General features: G+C 48.9%; 12 protein-coding genes across 12 annotated transcripts; 6 read left to right on the top strand and 6 right to left on the bottom strand.

Annotated features, from left to right (window-relative positions):
• Positions 1 to 112: 112 nt before the first annotated feature.
• Positions 113 to 1178, bottom strand: N7529_008789 (fungal specific transcription factor domain-containing protein; the record flags this gene model as incomplete). Its single annotated transcript, XM_057244316.1, has 2 exons — positions 113 to 936; positions 986 to 1178. 2 exons carry the CDS (start codon positions 1176 to 1178, stop codon positions 113 to 115), a joined length of 1017 nt encoding a protein of 338 aa, XP_057095854.1.
• Positions 1179 to 1725: 547 nt separating this feature from the next.
• N7529_008788 (uncharacterized protein) lies at positions 1726 to 2204 on the bottom strand (the record flags this gene model as incomplete). The annotated part of the gene is made up of 3 exons (XM_057244315.1): positions 1726 to 1830; positions 1878 to 2157; positions 2188 to 2204. The coding sequence occupies 3 exons, from the start codon at positions 2202 to 2204 to the stop codon at positions 1726 to 1728; spliced, it is 402 nt and encodes a 133-aa protein (XP_057095853.1).
• A 1-nt stretch (position 2205) lies between these two features.
• On the top strand, positions 2206 to 2385 carry N7529_008787 (uncharacterized protein; the record flags this gene model as incomplete). Its single annotated transcript, XM_057244314.1, has 1 exon — positions 2206 to 2385. The coding sequence occupies one exon, from the start codon at positions 2206 to 2208 to the stop codon at positions 2383 to 2385; it is 180 nt and encodes a 59-aa protein (XP_057095852.1).
• Positions 2386 to 2658: 273 nt separating this feature from the next.
• Positions 2659 to 3438, bottom strand: N7529_008786 (uncharacterized protein; the record flags this gene model as incomplete). The annotated part of the gene is made up of 1 exon (XM_057244313.1): positions 2659 to 3438. The coding sequence occupies one exon, from the start codon at positions 3436 to 3438 to the stop codon at positions 2659 to 2661; it is 780 nt and encodes a 259-aa protein (XP_057095851.1).
• Positions 3439 to 3899: 461 nt separating this feature from the next.
• Positions 3900 to 5001, bottom strand: N7529_008785 (uncharacterized protein; the record flags this gene model as incomplete). Its single annotated transcript, XM_057244312.1, has 4 exons — positions 3900 to 4038; positions 4087 to 4164; positions 4221 to 4845; positions 4896 to 5001. The coding sequence occupies 4 exons, from the start codon at positions 4999 to 5001 to the stop codon at positions 3900 to 3902; spliced, it is 948 nt and encodes a 315-aa protein (XP_057095850.1).
• Positions 5002 to 5953: 952 nt separating this feature from the next.
• Positions 5954 to 7637, bottom strand: N7529_008784 (putative prenylcysteine lyase; the record flags this gene model as incomplete). Its single annotated transcript, XM_057244311.1, has 2 exons — positions 5954 to 7437; positions 7493 to 7637. The coding sequence occupies 2 exons, from the start codon at positions 7635 to 7637 to the stop codon at positions 5954 to 5956; spliced, it is 1629 nt and encodes a 542-aa protein (XP_057095849.1).
• A 279-nt stretch (positions 7638 to 7916) lies between these two features.
• On the top strand, positions 7917 to 9250 carry N7529_008783 (small subunit rRNA maturation protein TSR4; the record flags this gene model as incomplete). The annotated part of the gene is made up of 3 exons (XM_057244310.1): positions 7917 to 8036; positions 8107 to 8197; positions 8259 to 9250. The coding sequence occupies 3 exons, from the start codon at positions 7917 to 7919 to the stop codon at positions 9248 to 9250; spliced, it is 1203 nt and encodes a 400-aa protein (XP_057095848.1).
• Positions 9251 to 9862: 612 nt separating this feature from the next.
• N7529_008782 (DASH complex subunit SPC19) lies at positions 9863 to 10460 on the bottom strand (the record flags this gene model as incomplete). The annotated part of the gene is made up of 2 exons (XM_057244309.1): positions 9863 to 10261; positions 10329 to 10460. 2 exons carry the CDS (start codon positions 10458 to 10460, stop codon positions 9863 to 9865), a joined length of 531 nt encoding a protein of 176 aa, XP_057095847.1.
• Positions 10461 to 10669: 209 nt separating this feature from the next.
• Positions 10670 to 11189, top strand: N7529_008781 (F1F0 ATP synthase subunit i; the record flags this gene model as incomplete). The annotated part of the gene is made up of 4 exons (XM_057244308.1): positions 10670 to 10706; positions 10788 to 10817; positions 10940 to 10990; positions 11125 to 11189. The coding sequence occupies 4 exons, from the start codon at positions 10670 to 10672 to the stop codon at positions 11187 to 11189; spliced, it is 183 nt and encodes a 60-aa protein (XP_057095846.1).
• A 636-nt stretch (positions 11190 to 11825) lies between these two features.
• Positions 11826 to 12358, top strand: N7529_008780 (mitochondrial 37S ribosomal uS14m domain-containing protein; the record flags this gene model as incomplete). Its single annotated transcript, XM_057244307.1, has 3 exons — positions 11826 to 11962; positions 12068 to 12239; positions 12296 to 12358. 3 exons carry the CDS (start codon positions 11826 to 11828, stop codon positions 12356 to 12358), a joined length of 372 nt encoding a protein of 123 aa, XP_057095845.1.
• Positions 12359 to 12948: 590 nt separating this feature from the next.
• N7529_008779 (uncharacterized protein) lies at positions 12949 to 14582 on the top strand (the record flags this gene model as incomplete). The annotated part of the gene is made up of 4 exons (XM_057244306.1): positions 12949 to 13016; positions 13080 to 13195; positions 13267 to 13818; positions 13873 to 14582. 4 exons carry the CDS (start codon positions 12949 to 12951, stop codon positions 14580 to 14582), a joined length of 1446 nt encoding a protein of 481 aa, XP_057095844.1.
• Positions 14583 to 15719: 1137 nt separating this feature from the next.
• Positions 15720 to 17282, top strand: N7529_008778 (allantoinase alX; the record flags this gene model as incomplete). The annotated part of the gene is made up of 2 exons (XM_057244305.1): positions 15720 to 16211; positions 16260 to 17282. 2 exons carry the CDS (start codon positions 15720 to 15722, stop codon positions 17280 to 17282), a joined length of 1515 nt encoding a protein of 504 aa, XP_057095843.1.
• Between the last annotated feature and the right edge of the window lie 42 nt (positions 17283 to 17324).

Below are 17324 nucleotides of genomic sequence, written 5' to 3'. Positions count from 1 at the left end.
AACTTTACAGTCCATCTGTCAACGGTATACATACTGTCCATTGACTGCATGCACATTTTCTGAAATGTGAATAGCCGGTCCATCTTTCAAATTAGCAGATAACTTGAATATATCAAAATGAACTTACCATTAGATCCACTCCAGGCCAATATTGTTTTAGTTTTAACAATAGCTCGAAATTGAAGCACAGCCGTTTTCGTGTGTCTAGAAGCTCATCTTGGCTTCCAAACAATAAAGTGTGCAACAGCGCAGAAGAGGACACGACAGTCATGTGGGCAACAATGAGATAAAAGGCTTCGCAATTTTCCGTCTCGTGCGATAATCTCAGCATGTCACTAAATGAAGCTGCGTGGTACTTGCATCGAGCAACATATATAGCGCGACTTGGTGTCTGGCCAAGCTGGGTATCAAAATATTGAAAGTAAAGAAGTGTAGCATAGTGGTGGTACCCCAGATGGAGTGCTATAAATGCTCGTCCAAGGTCTGCCGCAGCGTGAAACTTGAGGTTGTCCACAGTAAACTGCAGATTTGACGGAAGGTCGTCCAAGAATCTGTCAAGCTCCCGGGCCAATGATTCAGTGATCTCTTCCATATGCTGCTCATTCAGCTCTCCGTCTGCTAATCTGACATGGAGATCTTGAATCTCGCTGAATATACGCGCAAGCATGACCATATATCCCCAAAGACCGATCCCGAATTGGTAGTCGCTTTCAACTCTCTGTCCTGGTTCAAGACACCAGAATAAAGTTTCGGCCATTGGGAGGCGGTGGCACTCTTTGTCATGAATTTGGCGAGGGAGGTTGAGGCCTGCTGATGACCAAGTGTCAATCATATAAAGAGACCACCATGTTCGTATTTTGATCTCTTGCATGATGCTGTCATCGGCGGGTTCGGGTTTCGGTAAATGGAGGACATGTGCCATACGAAAGGCAACCCCTAAATTCATTAGTCAGAGAGCATCAATATCTTCAATGAGTACTTTTACCGAAAAACAAAGCCTCGCCTGCAGTTTCACCTTCTGCACCGCATAGATTCCCAATCAAGATGCTTGCGTGGATTGCATCAATGCTGACACTATCAATGTCCATTTTCAAGCAGAGTTTAGCAAGTTGAAAGAAATGCTTTGTCTTTTGTTGCACTTCTTGGTCGTCAGAAAAGCTGGCAGATGTCAGCTCCATTGCGCTTTTTATGCTGTTATACTCACCGTGCTGCCAGTGCCATGATGCTATATATAATTGCCCGAGGTAAATTTCCGTGCCGCAGTCGTCTTTTTAATGAATTCGGGTTGAACAAAGTGTGTGGTTTGTCATGGATGAGCCTCAAGTAAAGGTCCATCAATGATTCTGCCAACTCTTGGTTTGGTGTGTCTGTTGTTATTTGTGACTCCAAGGTAAGGCTCTTCTTACTCAAAAGAGTGGGAAGATTTTGGTGTCTTTGCGGAGATCTTTCGAAAGAACAGTTCTTATTCTGTTTCGAACATTGTTGGCAGGGTAAACCCACATGCTCCACGGTGCATTTTCGTTTACCAGCTCTGCACCGTATACAAGATGTGGGAGTCTTCATTGTAGAGCTTTGTTTATATCACTTAGATGCTATAGTCATAAGCCGGGAAGCCCAAGCGAGCAAAAGGAGGGGAACGCATCACGTGGGCTTATAGTTCGAGAGACTTAAAATGCATATGTATATATCATAATAAAGCGACGAGCTTGAGACATCACTTGGGCATCAAAGCTCAGTCTTCGCTCCCACCCAAGCACCACTTTCTTCTTCCTGGTTCTGCCACGATTGGAACATAAGAGTAGCCACATTCCGTCCCATTAGCGCACTAATCTCCATTGTTGATATGAAGCGCTCAATGCCACCCGTGTACCCTATACGAGGGGCTCATGGAACCAGCCAACATTGCATTTCGAGATATCTGCAATAGTCCCATTGCTATTTACAGCTTGGCTATCCAAACCAAGGATGTCTGCAATGAATCCAGCTATTGGTTGCTCTGGCGAGAATAACTTATAGACGTAATGGGATTGGGTTTCCTCGGATTGGGCGCTCCGCTCGCATATGTAATTATTAGTTGCTCTTTCATTTCCCTTCTGCGTGTTCCCACCCAAGTTGAACTCGTTGGCTGAAACTCCCCATACCCCCAGCTGCCCTGTTCTACATTCGTTCATATATCGTTAGAGATACCTGCTCGCAAGAATCATCATGACACTTCCTTCCAGAGAGAGTGACTTCGATGCCCGATACCTCCGTCGCCTGGTAGGGACTAAGTTCACTACCTTTTCTGACTTCGACCCCCTGCGACAGCCGTCTGATGTCTCTTTTTCCGCGTCTCCCATCTCTCTCTCTGCGGCCCGAGATGCCTACGTCGTTGGTGAAGATTGAATTGCGGGACTCTCAACATACCATTTTTGAACGAACCAAACCACAGCAGCACAAGATGCAAACCATGCTTCCTGGCTCCCAAAATGATTTTGTCCAACTCGGAAACTGTTGATGAACTGGGGATAGACCCATGTCAGAGTCCTTCTCTATACCTTCTCTGTCCCTCATTAAGCTTCGGAGACACATCTTCCAGTTATTCTGATAACCAACAAGTGCAACGAAAGACACAGGAATCCTTTCAAAGTGCCTTAGTGACTAAATCGAGGGTCCACACTAACGTCGTATAACCCATCGTGGTGTAGTGTTGTTGACTGGTCCCTGATTCAACGCTTCACACCCTATGTGAAAGAAACACTGTCTGCTAGAGACAACAGGGGGATTTTTTGCGCGCCTGTCGTATGTGGTAGACGATTGAACCACCGGAGAATACTCGATCCTCCATATGCCTTGGCTATTAACGAGCTGCCTTAGGAAGATCGTCTTGTGGTAGTCACTGATGAAACCATACACAGAGCCCAAACTCTGCATGTACCTAATTGGCTGAGCGAGTATGTTCCTTAGCTGGTGGTTGTTGTTGAGCTTATCGAACAGGAAGTGCTCGTAAACCCACGGTACCTTGAGCTCCCCGACGACCTTTAAAATGCGATTGACATCTTTCATGATCACATCAGGTGTGCCGGCAAAGGAAGACTGTACGCACTTGAAATCTGCAAAGCGTATTTCCTTTGACTGTGATGTGAAGATAGAGTTGAGCACGTCGCCGAAGTATTTGTGGAACCGGCCTTGGACACTAGTTTCGTCCCCAACCTCGACGTTCCCGTGAGTATAGGGGTCTCGTGTCTGAAGTGTCAGGCCTAGGACCTTATTGCGCCAGGTATGGCTCTGGTGTGTGGTCTGCACAGCGCTCAAAAACCCCGGCCATGGCTGAAGGTCACCAGTAAACTTGAGATCGTGTAGGGCGCTTGATTGTGTACGGTATAAACCGAGTTCGAGATTCGGCGCCGGGGACTCGACTAACTTCTTCGGGCCGATATGAAGCGCGGGACGAGGCATTTCGAGTGATCTGTTTATCTTGACGATGAAGGCTATTAGCAACATCCCGAGTGAGCAGGCTGTACTAACACATACCACAAAGAGTGTGTATGGAGTAACGAGTGAGTGTTGAGAGCTTAGCTTAAAGGCTAAGAGCAGGGCTATGCCAAATTGGTCCTTCCATGTACGTCCAGATCATCACATTTGGCCAGTCTTGTGCATTTTTGGAAAATGATTTGACATCTGGTTTGTGCTCATTACAGAGTTTCAATCAGGATCAAGTTCAGCTAAAAAGCAGAATTGGTTTGAGCCAGAAACTGTACAATACGACTTCAAAAGATCCAGTAGAGACCCTCTCAGTTTCTAGGTAGGAATCACAACCCCTAAAAATAAATGAAACCTTCGACTTGCATAACACTTTTGACGGAAAGTGGCAATCTAAGCTTAATCTGATACTCACTAATTGAAACTTTGTTAACCTTTTATAACTCCCAATCCTTCAGGCGAGAACGCCAGTTCCTATCATCGCGTGGCTTAGCCAGCGCGTACGAGATATAAAGGGTGTCTGACCATTGAATTGTATCACAGATTGGCCATCCCATTCGAAACCCCGAAATGCGACTGAACTCATTAGAAAAATTCCCAATATATGTAGAATCCTTAACGTACACCTTGCCAGTGGACTGATCATAGATGATCTTCGAGATTCTAGGCTGCTCTGGTTGTATACCGCAACGCAGCATCTCCCTGTTGTTTGTATTAGCGTTTTGTCTGTCTGCCATCTTGGGCTTGCGTAAACTGACTCATAGGCAACACGAAATTTGGCACGAATTTCCTCTCGTACAAGGGGACCCAAGCTCCAGAAAAATTCTTCTGTAAGAGGCTCCCCAGGCACCTTTTCCCATACGAGGTACTTAACATAGCCACCAGGAACGAGACCATATTCCCCTTGCATTTTTTCGCAGTAACCAAGGAAACGTGGAACAGAGCTACAGCCTCGACTCATCAATTGCTTAAACGCCTCTAGTTCACCACACACCTCATGGGGTTGGATTTGTTGGGATAGTGTAGTCAGATCAGCGTCCTCCGTCCCAGTGATAGGAATCTGATAATACATTCGCATAAACGCTACCTGCGTCGGATCCTCCTCTAGATGGCATAGAAACCTGCCAACTGTCATAGGAGACCCAACGCCCTTGTCGACGTCTTCCTGTACGAGATGAACAGCCCTCTCCGAGAGCTTTGCCGTGATGGTCCACGAGCGGCCGATCCTAGGAGGAGGCGGACCAGAGGTAGAAAGGGTAGGAGCCGTAGCGGAGGAGGCCGTAGTAAGTAAGGCCGAAGCGAGGAAGTCCGTAGCAAACGAGGCCGGAGGGGGCGAGGCTGCAGGAGGAGAGGCTGCAGGAGGAGAGGCTGCAGGAGGAGAGGCTGCAGGAGGAGGGGCCGCAGAGAGAGAGAGGTGATAGACGCGGAAGAACAGACATCAGACGGCTGTTGCAGGGGATCGAAGTCAGAAAAGGTAGTGAACTTAGTCCCTACCAGGCGGCGGAGGAATTGGGCACTCTGTCTGGAAGGAAGTGTCATGATGATTTTTGCAAGCAGGTACCTCTGGCGATATGTGGACGAAGGTAGAATGGGGCAGTTTAGAAGTATGGGAGGTTTTAGCCAACGAATTCAACTTGAGTGGGAGCACGCCGAAGGGAAGCGAAAGAGCAACAAATAATTACATACGCGAGCGGAGGCCAAGCTTTATAAAGTGGAGTGATTTACAGGGGCTAGTCCCGATTATCACGCTTAAAGTTGCAGGATTACGACCAATGACAGACATTCATTCCCGCAACATCCTCCAACTTGGATCATTATCAAGGTACCGGGAGTTTGGAGCCGATCGAATGATGCTGCGGGATATCATCCCAATCATCTAGCATCAAAGCCGAACATCTGCAACTAGTGGATCGTCAGATATCATGGCACTCGCACAGCATGCTTTCAGCTCTATTGCACTTCTTATGTTATTATACCTCACCAGGCTGTCAGTGCCATGATGCTAAATGTGATTGCCCGAGGTAAATTTCCATGCCGCAGTCATCTTCTTAATGAATTCGGGGTTGAACAAAGTATGCGGTTTGTCATGGATGAGCATGAAGTAAATATCCATCAATGATTCTGCCATCTCCTGGTATGGTGTCTCTGTTGTTATTTGTGATCCCTAGGTAACTCTCTTACTCAAAAGACTGGGGAAGCGTTTGGTGTCTTTGCGGAGATCTTTCGAAAGAACAGTTTTATTATGTTTCGCACATTGTTGGCAGGGTAAGTCCACGTGCTCCACTGTGCATTTGCGTTTACCAGCTCTGCACCGTATACAAGATGTGGGAGTCTTCATGATAGAGCTTTTTGGTGTCAGACAGATGCTATGGTCATGAGTCAGGAAGCCCAAGCGAGCGAAAGTAGAGAAATACATCACGTGGGCTTATAGTTCGAGAAACTGAAAATGCATATACATATATCTTGATAAAGTGACGAGCTTACGACATCATCAAAGCTCAGTCTTCGCTCCTACCAAAGCACCACTCTCTTCTTCCTGGTTCTGCCACGATTGGAACATAAGAGTAGCCACATTCCGGCCCATTAACGCACTAGTCTCCATGGTTGATATAAAGCTCTCAATGCCACCCGTGTACCATATACGAGGAGCTAAGAGAGTATCTTCAAATGTCACGCGCGGGTAGAGAACAGGGTATGGGTTCCACAGCTTCTCATGGAACCAGCTAACATGGCCTTTTGAGATATCTGCAATGGTTCCATTGCTATTCGCAGCTTGGCTATCCAAACCAAGGATGTCAGCAATGAATCCAGCTGTTGGTTGCTCTGGCGAGAATATCTTATAGACGTAATGGGATTGGGTTTCTTCGAAATTCGCGGTAGCATGATCCACTGTGCGAAGTGTGCTGATACTCCAGAACCTACTGGGTCCAACTCCTGCTGGATTCGACCCGAGATCAAGTCCCTCGGGGAGAGTCGTTAGAATAGTCTCGGGTACTAGATCATTTGAGTTTTGACCAAAGTACTGCGGCGAGATGCGGTGGGGAGATGCAAAGAGAGTAACGTGCAAATTCACATATGGAATGATATCTGGAGTGTGCTCCAAGGGAGGTTGGATTGAGATATCGGAGTACTGCAAAGGCCCGGCGATGACCACTTCATCAAATGTCTCATGCTCTTGGTTGGTAGCGATGTTGTGCTTTGATGAAATCGATACGGAGCCATCATGATTTTGTGCAATCTTGGTGACTGTGGTATTCATTCTGAGATCAGCAGCCGAAGCTGTCAATGCACCATCGAAAATGCGCCAATTCCCTCCCTCGATAGAGACAGCCCCATCCGTAGCCATACAGACAACCGACTCCAAACCATGAATCAATTGCAGGTTCTGGCCATAGTTGACTCGAGTGCTCGCCTGGATGATTTCCCTCGCAAACAGAGAGTCGATATCATTTACGTAGAGGAACTTTGCGCCCGGAAATGCAGTAGAATCCAACAGATCTGCTGCGGCGGCAGCCTCAGAAAGAGAACTAAAAGGAAACAAAGGTTCTTCGTATAGCCGTAAGAACCTCCCAACGATACTCTTGACCAAGTTCTGGGTGCGCAGTGGCGCCAGTCCATACCGCCAGAATAGCCGACCGATATTCCACCAGCTGTAGGAGTTCTTCAGCGTGAAAACAAACTGAGAGCCATCCCAAATCCCAATACTATCATCAGATTCTCTAGGCCGCGCATGGTCGGCGCTGTGAACGTTCAACCCAAGGTCGCGGGAAGCGTTGACCAGGTTGTAATTGACCTGGACAAATATTGAAGCGCCTAATTCGATGGGGTAAGCCGGGTCATCAAATACATTTACTGTTGTCGAACGGCCGCCAACATAAGATTCACGTTCATAGACCGTGATCTCGACAGGAGTATTTGTTTCATCCGCGAGCTTGCGCAATTGATACGCGGCAAATGAGCCCCCGGCCCCAGCTCCTATGGAGAGGTTTAGCCTCGGACAGAATGTGCGATTCATCGAAAAAGTTCCTACCAATTATCGCCACCCGTTTGGGAGGTGTTTTTACAGCTCCTCGCAACGGTTGCTGTTCTGTTGCATTGCTAAATGAAGCAAGCAAGACAGTGAGGAAGGAGTAAAATAAAAGCGGCATGTGCCGGGAGAAAGAAACCATTGTCATAATAACCAGCCGTTAGTGGGTTTTTAACTAAATGATAGAAGAATATAAGGCGAAATCTCAACCCTAAAGGTTGGACGTCAAGGTAGGATAGATCAATCGTAGTCAACCTTAGAAGGGAGGAGATGCCATGTAATAAGACCGTATTTTTACCATGCTGATACCACACTAGCCGAGTTGCGGACTAGCGTGGTTCCGTATCGCTTATCGCCATTTTTTTGAACGAGGGGTCTTTTGCAGATTCAATACCCAATTTACTTCGGCCTAAGCAATTGCACCAAAATGGATCCCTACGACAGTGATTCTAGCGGAGATGAAGACTTTGACGATACTGGTGTCCTGCTAGGATATGCTGCTGAAGAACTCATCGAAGACACAATCAGCCATCTTGGAGGCACTCCGGTACGTTTTACCACTGCAGTGTAGATGCAGTGTATAATCAGTCCAACTGACCGTCGCATTATTGTTTCAGAAATGGTTAGATGAAGCATCACCCGCACCTGGCGATTTCGCCAATTGCAAGGTCTGTCATAGCCCGATGCTGTTGCTCCTCGAGTTGCACGGTGACCTGCCTGATCAATTTCCCACCAACGAACGACGCCTGTACCTATTTGGCTGCCCAAGAAAACCCTGCAACCGGAAACCTGGCAGTATCAGAGCATTCCGCGCATCGCGCAAGGTCGCCATCGGCAGCCTACCGAAAAAAAGAGGAGGAGGCCAAGACAGAGGAAAAATCGCAGCCCAGTGCACCCGAACAACCCAAGCAGGACCTGGGTGCAAGCCTGTTCGGCGCAGCGAACCTGACCAGCAACATCTCCGCCAACTCAAATCCTTTCTCCTCCAGCTCCGGCCCGACACCCGCCGGAAGCAACCCGTTCGCAACACCGGCCTTGTCAACCCCAGCACCAGCAGCCGAGAAGCCCGCACCCTCCGCAAACAACTTGGCCGAGTCCTTCGCCGAAAAAGTGCGTGTCTCATCGCCGCCGCCCTCGGCTGCCACCAAACAAACGCCTGAATCAGTCACCGCTGCACCATGGCCCGAGCAGTCCGCATTCCCCCCGCCATACAAGAATTTCTATCTAGATGCCGAATACGAAACCATCTCGCGGCCATCAACACCTACAGTCCCGGATAATGTCCAAATGGAGCCTATGGAGGAGGAAGGCGCCGGCGGTGCCGAGCTCAAAGATACCTTTGAGTCCGAGCTCGACAAGGCCTTTATGAAGTTCTCTACTCGCCTTTCCCACAACCCGGAGCAGGTGCTGCGCTACGACTTCCGCGGTGCGCCGTTGCTGTACTCAACTACCGATGCCATCGGTGCCCGGCTGCAAGGGAACAATATCCCTGGGGCCAAGATTACTACCATTGGTGCGGGTAGCATTCCCTCATGCGAGTACTGTGGCAGTCACCGTGTCTTTGAATTCCAACTTGTGCCGCATGCTATTACCATGCTTGAAGAGGGCCGCGCTGGCGTTGGACTTGGCAAGAATGATGCGGGCATGGAGTGGGGTACTATCATCATGGGAGTTTGCTCTAAAGATTGCGCGCCGCAGGAGCTGGGCGTTACCGGCTGGCGGGAGGAATGGGCTGGTGTTCAGTGGGAAGAGATGAGGTAAAGAAGTCAGCGATTTTTTTTCGCATGGATGTTTTGCATAGATGAATGATTCATTACTATGTATATATTGATTGAGTTGCAGGGCCTGTTCAATTCATGAAGCTTGAGACGATAACTTAACCCAGCTCATTGACTTGAGGCCGCCTTCTTCAAAGATTTCTATCCTTATATCGGGATGGATAGAACGGCGAGGCCTTTGATATATCCATATCCATTGGAGACATACCAAGTAGCCAAGAATCAATTAATCTGGATACAACCTTGGAAAGAGTCCCAATAATCCAGGTACAACGTGGTCAGAAATAAATTGAGGGGATCGTTAATAAAACATCCTCATTCCTAAAAAATCATCCCTTTGGTTAATGGCACATCCCCCATTCCCGATTCGGTAATACTGATGCCTAGTATTGCACTATTTGCATAGCATCAATTATTTCTGCCACATTTATCCTTTGTATGAATTCGGGTTTACACACCGAACCGAGGACGCAGGTCTAACCGGAAGTGAGCCAGTCTGTCATAGCCAAGGAATTGGCGGGGTTAAACTCCAGGCATGTCCGTCGTGTTTCCATCAAGGCAGATATTTGTTGATTTGCAGATCATTTGCGCCATATCACTGGGCGGCCATGCTCTTTCTCAATTGTCTTTGTTTCTGCTGGCTTTGCAGCTCCAAGCGGTCGACTGCGAACTTGAGCCGCTCTTTCTTTTGCACCAGTCTCTTCAACTCCGCTGCTTTAGAGGCTGCACTGCCCGATGAGCCAGGCCCCGCCATGCGACCCCGCAGTGCGCTGCTCTGTGTTTGAGCCCGAGGGGCGGACGGTCGGCTCTCTGATTTTGAGGAAAGTCGTCCTTCTTGTAGATCACATCGCGCCTTGAGGCCTTGTTCCCGGCGAGCGAGTTTTTCAACGTGGTTGGACGATAATTTGAGGAGATGGGCGATGCTGGGGGTGATTTCGTTGAGGAGCGATTGCTGTGCTTCACGCAACGTTGGTTCCGGAAGTAGTTCAAAGTGCTACAGCGACAGTTAGACAGACCTCCGACTTCTTCATCAATTCTAGTGATGGTGTTTCGATACATACTCGTGTTGTAGAAAGGACTTTGCATAGGCGAGGGAAGTCGTTCACACCCGAATCAAGTGTGGTGATAGAATTGTCCAATAGTTGCAGTGATGACTGCAGCGATGTAACTGAAGAGGACAACGAAGCTGCCATGGTACTTGTAATAATTGTGGTGTTGACGGTGATTGTTGTTTACAAGCAGTCGGGATAGATCGGGCGGTAAAAGCGGCATGACACCGCCTTTAAGGCGGCGTGATCTCGGGACCGGGCAAACCTCCAAACCTCACTTCTCCTCTTCCGTCCTCTTGCCTCACCACCTTCCCGAATACCGAATTCACCTCGCATTCGATTCACCTGTCACAATGTCTCTCCTCGGAAAGAAGTTCCCCGGCGCCATGGGTATGTGCTCTTTGGACCCCAAAAACGGATCGTGGGAAACCGAATTACGAACCAACGACTAACGCATCGACTCACCTATAGCCAAGCCTTTGACTCCCTTCTTCGCTGCCGGTACGCATACACTTTGATATCTAATTGCCCTGGTCATCCGTGACTGATCGGACTGTCACTTGGCGATATCTCACCCTATTCGGTTGTTGGTGGAACATAACTCTGACGATTCTCCTGTCCAGGCCTCATTGTTCTCTACGGCGTCAACTCTCTCCAGAACGCTCTGTCCAACAGTGAGTCAATTCCCCGCGCCCATGCATGAATCTCGTCGACGAGATTTGCATCATCTGAGACAATATACACGAAACGACCCTCCGACGCTCCGAGCATCTGCGGAACTGTTTAACTAACCGTTCAACCCCCACAGCTGCCGAGTTCAAGAGCGACCCTCGCAACCCCAACGCCAAGCCCGCTGGCAAGGCTGATCACTAAATTCGGTCGACATTGAATGCGTTTTGAGATCCCGCTTGCCCGTGTGAGCAGCGGGACGAACCGTTGGGATGTGTGGGTAGACGAGGATGGCCCAGGCCATCGATGGTTGGCCAGTTTGCATCTTTTGCGATATCTGCGGGCAGTTTGCCCCTGTCCAAGCATATAGATTATACCCGCCTTGATGGGGGTGACTTGGATCAATTCAATTCACAAGCTGTACCAGTACCATTTATGATGTGCTCGTCTTTCTTTTGTAGTCTCTTGCCTATTGAACGTATTTCAACGCAAAGGCAGAAGTTCGAACCGAGCGTTCCGAATCATAGATTATGCTACAGAGCTATGGTATTATGAACTCTACCTTGATAGCTATCCGGTTCTGCGCTACTCACTCCGGTGTATACTCATACCGTTTTGCGACCGTAGAATAATTCAAGCAAGTGCTCGTTTTGGCTCAATACCATAGAATCTACAGACGTTTAAATACAATTATCAATGACATAGGTAGGGCTTTGATGCCGCTTCAGTGAAATCTTACACCAACCACGCTAAACCCGATCGGGCATCCAGTTTTCGCCAACTCCGACTCGCCGAAGAACAAAGAACAACCATTTTCTAACCTCAATCAAGTCCGCCAAAATGTCTGCACCAAACACCGCACAAATGACGGCTAGTTTATTCCGGCCTAAGAAGCTTAACCTCTCTGGCTTCGTTAACACCCGCCTGATTCGTGATCACAACAAGCGCATGGCATTCGAGAAGACCGAGCCCGAACGGTATGAACCCCTCCCTACTCACCACTTGACCGGTGATATCCCTTGGCTATGAAGTCAATCAATGAATGTGATAAATTTCTGACTTTGCCCCATCTGTCGCAACAGCCAAGCTCTCCGTTACATGATCCGCAACACCTCTCTCCCCGGCCGTGTACGCGTCCAGGCCCAGCTCCAATTGGCGCAGATGCACCCTTACACTCGTCCCACTCAGATTAAGAACCGATGTGTAGATTCAGGAACTGCTCGCAGTGTCTTCCGCGATTTCAGAATCAACCGAGTGAGTATACATGCCCTTGGGTTTCTAAAATATCTTTTGACATGGTCTTCCTCCAGTTCCAATTCCGTTTGCAGGCTCTCGCTGGCGAACTGCCCGGTGTGAAAAAGGCTTCTTGGTAATTTGAAAGCTAGTTGCCGGTGTTTCCTGAGATATGGGGAGATCTCCGGTTAGCTTGTTTGCACAACGGCGTTTTCTTTCCTTCCACTGGGTGGAAGTTTGTACAGTATCAACAATTTGCAGGAATTAACATGTCTCTTTGTCACTTTGACTTCGTTTTGTTAAACCATAATGTTTTCAGGTATCAGTCTGGACCTTGTGTTTGCCAGCATTTTGAGAAGAGGTTGATTTCACTAACTAATTATTTCCATGTCATACATTCCACATCAAGCTACCACACTCGACTTGGCCGATATCTCCATATTACTCTGGTGCAATTGAATATTCCAGAAGTAGGTTGAGCGCAGTGGCGAGATTTCTTAGCACATTCTACCATCGCATCGTCGCTCAATGAATCTAGTGATTACCTGAGTCGCTTCATCTCCATTGTCGCAGCACCCCGTCAAAACGCAGAGAGTAAAAGCGCTTCCTTATTGTCTCCTCATTCCTCATTCCACGCTTCTTTCTTTCCCCTGCCTTATTTGCGATTTGCGCATTGTGCTCTGACTTGCTTTTCATACCATATCATAATTTGATTTGAAATTTTGCCAAGATGCAACGCTTTGAAGAGATACACCTACCTCCTGACCCGGTATTTCCAGACGAACTAGCGGAGCTTGGGTAGGTCTTTCTGGGTTTCTCGTGGGATATCAGTCTCTCAAATTAACGGCACACCAAACACAGATTCTTTGTCACTGAAGATGACAAGATCCGAGTCATCGAGAGCCCTGGGCAGGCTCCACGGTACAAGATTGACCGCAATGATCGTGTGAACAAGGTCCATATTGAGGCCTTGCACAGTCAGTGAATTCTCAAATCCATACTACTATAGGGTATTGGTTTTCATGAGTCGAAACTAACATGTTCACAGGCGCTATCCACAGGATCATTGCTGACCGACTGACCAGAATGTCCATGAATCCTTATCCCATTCCGGCTGACGGTGTCGCTAAGTCAACCGCCCCTGTCTTCGTAAGCGACAACATCTCCACTGCTTCTCGCATCGTTGTTTTTATCGGCGAGCTTGTTGAAGACTTGGGTCTGTTTTCTTACCGTGAAGCCTGTGACGAAGGCATTTCATTCGGTTCCGTTCTAGACTTGACAAAGGCTGTGCTAGGCGAAAATCCTGAGAATTCCGCGAATGCCCTCATCTTGGCCAACCCCGGTCAGCGGGTCTGGCACAACGCCAGCGGTAGCCCCTTGACTGTTGAATCTTTCCGCAACAGGGCTCAACACTCTGCTGTTGTTCGCGAGCGTCCGATGAGCCTTCGCAACGCGGTGGAAAGCAACACCTCTCTTCCTGAACATACCAAGTATGTCTTCGAGAGGATATTGTTGCCTTCCCTTCCGCTCGGCGTTAAAGTCGATATCATCGGCCTGTCTGAGGGAGGATACGCTGCTCTTATGTATCTGAAAAAGAATTGTGAGTAATGACGGCACCCAACATCTTGGGCTGTACTTACTGATTTATCCCTAGGGATGTCCTGGTGGCCCCACATATCCAGCATCGGGCTAGTCAACCCAGAGCAGGTGGCCGACGTGGACTTTGACTTTACAGAGTTGAAGAACCCAAAGTCATTCGTTTCCTTTGTTCGAGAGCGTGGACGCGCCTGGGTTCTTTCCAGTCAGCCTCTTGGCGCACGTGAGGTTGGCCTGGGTATGCATGGTTGTAACTGCTACTCTAGCGGCGAAGACAAGAGGATTGCCTGCATGGTTTCTCGTGCTTTGGCTCATATCATGGCTTGGGCGAATCTCATGCATAGCATACCGTCTTTGGCGGAGGATATCGTCGTGGTCGAGGGTGAACCGAATCCAAGCAGCAAGGTGATCAGCGCCATGCTTGGCATGGACATTGATGAAGATGAGACCACCAATGGAGATGAGGATGAGATGCCCGACAATGCTATTCTTGAGGGGCTGGAAGGTTTCGTGAATGGTCTGGCGCTTAAGTCAAACTTGGTCTCCTTCGGTGCTTTGGCCGCGGACGATACAACTGAGGCCGGCGAAAACAAGCTTGTTTACGACAATGATGATATTATCGATGAGACGCCTGACGGGGAGAATTCTGACGATTCCGACGTTACGGTAGTCCATGATCCCCAACCCTCATTCAACAACATTGTCACTAGGCAACAACCACAATATGGAGAACCTGAAGAATCTCCACGACATTCGAGAGGACACTGACGAGGATTAATATCTTCTGGTTTTCTGGCTTCGATAGTCTTTATCAGATCCTAGAGCAATCGTTTTTAGTATGGATTTAGTTTACTGATCCTTTATGTTTCCTTGTTGCCGTGGCGCGCGTATTTCTACCAGGTCAACATATGGTTTTCCAATTCAAATTAAACTAATTAGTGAAAAATGAGTGCAAAAAAATGGAAGAGACATATTTCTATCCCATTGAAGCAGCGAAGTAAAATTATAGAAAGTGCTGAAGGCGACTATATTTACCTACGTATGGTAATATGCATGTGGCAAGGTCACATTAAGCATTTGCGAGGGCGGCGTTGCTGATCTTCAATGAGATTGCAGTACCATTCCCCGCAAGCTGACTTCTTCCCTTCCCCCCCCCCCCCCGGTTTGTCTGGTCGAAATATGACAATAAGGGTTTACTCGATGAAAATCTCGGAGTCCACCGCAATCCCGGGAAACCAAGGAGTCACAAGCCAACTCTTTGGGAGCGCTTTCGGAGACGAGATCAACAAACGACAAACGGAAAGGCAGTTTTGATCGAGTAACGGTAGGCCCACGGGTATGTTTATCCAACCCTAGGGCAGCGATAAGCGGATATGGAATTGCCCGCATTTGCATCGGAGGTGGCCGATACAATGCAAAGGCTTGGCTCGCCGTTCTATTCTCGCCCCGAGAACTCGTGGTCGCCCCCAAGGGGTTTTCGGGTACCATGGTTCATTGGTTCACGGTGTTATGCAAATTCAACACATTTGCATTCGTTGATCCTTTGCATGTTTGATATGTGCCCTGCAAACAGGAGCCGTGTCTCGATCTGGTCAGGACGTGTGGTAGAAGCCGGTTGGTCGGTTCAATTTATCGAGTAATAGAAACGCAGGGTCCCTGTGGGTATACACATCTTGGGTGAAAATTTATACCCCAAGGTGGACCATTCCCCAATATATATATTTTTTTAGGGGGAAGTGGGCGTATTTATATGGCGTCTCCCCCCAAGCCCTGAAGACCTCTTATCTTTGTTCTTAAGATAAGCCCCTCTCTCTTTATCTTTCCTTTTTTTATACTTCCGAGGTCTCTATCGCTTCTATTCTACCGTTCTTCTATAACCTCTTCTCCATTCTAGCGTCTTAAGTCATGGTGGACATTCCTTCTATTGCCGTGGTGGTTTCATCCCGCGCCGTTATCTCCGGCCGTTTGACCGCTGCCACCGTTGTCATTTCACGAACAACAGGCAAAATTACTGCCGTCTTCGATTCCGTGATTCCAGTAGCGGAATTCCCTGCCGACACACCATATACCGACTACTCCCCACATGTGTTACTTCCCGGCTTGGTGGATGCTCATGTTCACTTGAACGAACCTGGCCGTACGGAATGGGAAGGTTTCTACACTGGTACCCAGGCCGCAGCCTTTGGTGGTGTGACTACTGTGATTGATATGCCTCTTAATGCCATCCCGCCCACTACTACTGTTAACGGACTCAAAGAAAAGATCCAGGCAGCCCAAGGCAAGTGCTGGGTTGACGTCGGCTTCTATGGCGGTATCATCCCCGGCAATGCGGGCGAGCTCAAGGCCCTTGTCCAAGAGGGTGTCCGTGGCTTTAAGGGATTCCTTATTGACAGCGGTGTAAGTAATTTGAACCATCATGATTTGCTATATATTAACTCTGTTTAGGTTGACGAGTTCCCCGCTGTCACTACGGAGGATATCAAGAAAGTCATGGCTGAGCTGGCCGATGAGCCCACCACTCTTATGTTCCATGCCGAGATGGTGCCTCCCATCACTGCATCTGTGGGCGATGAGGTCCAGAAGTCTGATGCACCAGCCGCTCCCGTTGGACCTCTTGAAGCGTATGCCACTTTCCTAGCCTCGAGGCCCTCGTCTTTCGAGACGTGCGCCATCGAAAGCATCCTATCTTTGGCCCACCTTGCTCCCAATCTTCCCCTACACATTGTTCACCTTTCTGCTATGGAAGCTATTCCCCTGCTGCGGGAAGCTCGCGCCCATGGCGTAAAGATCACAGCCGAGACCTGCTTCCACTACCTGTCCCTCGCAGCGGAGGAAGTGCGCGATGGCGATACCCGTCACAAGTGCTGCCCTCCCATTCGCTCAAAGGTGAACCAAGACCGTCTTTGGGAAGAGTTGGAAGAGCACACTGGCGATGGCGTCATCAAGACCGTTGTCTCAGACCACTCTCCTTGCACTCCAGACCTGAAGATGCTTCCGGCCCACGTCCCCGGCCACTGCGCCGGTGGCAAGGAGGAGGAGCGCGGTGACTTCTTCTCGGCGTGGGGAGGTATCTCTTCTGTCGGACTGGGTCTGCCCATTCTTTGGACAGACCTCAGCCGCCGCAAGGGTCTGACTTCTGCGCCGGAAGACGAGAACACCAAGAATGCCCTTCAGGACGTTGTCCGTCTCTGCTGTGCCAACACTGCTGCTCAAGTTGGTTTGGAGTCACACAAGGGTGATCTGGCTGTCGGCTTTGATGCCGATATCTGTGTCTTCGACGACTCCGCCGAGTGGACTGTAGAGCCGAGCACCATGCTCTTCCGAAACAAGTGCTCTCCCTACCAGGGACGCACATTGCGCGGCATGGTCCGCGAGACCTGGTTGCGCGGTGAGCGTGTCTACAGTCGTGACCATGGCTTCGACAGCCAGTCTCCTCACGGCAAACTGCTCCTTGAGAAACGGGTTTAAGATACCACATTTTCTCTGCTTCCTATCCTTCTTTCTCTTTGT

Source organism: Penicillium soppii (genome assembly GCF_028829465.1).
Source record: "Penicillium soppii strain IBT 18220 chromosome Unknown utg000006l, whole genome shotgun sequence".
In the NCBI taxonomy this organism is placed as follows: Eukaryota; Fungi; Ascomycota; class Eurotiomycetes; order Eurotiales; family Aspergillaceae; genus Penicillium; species Penicillium soppii.
This window is presented reverse-complemented; position numbering and strand designations above follow the sequence as displayed.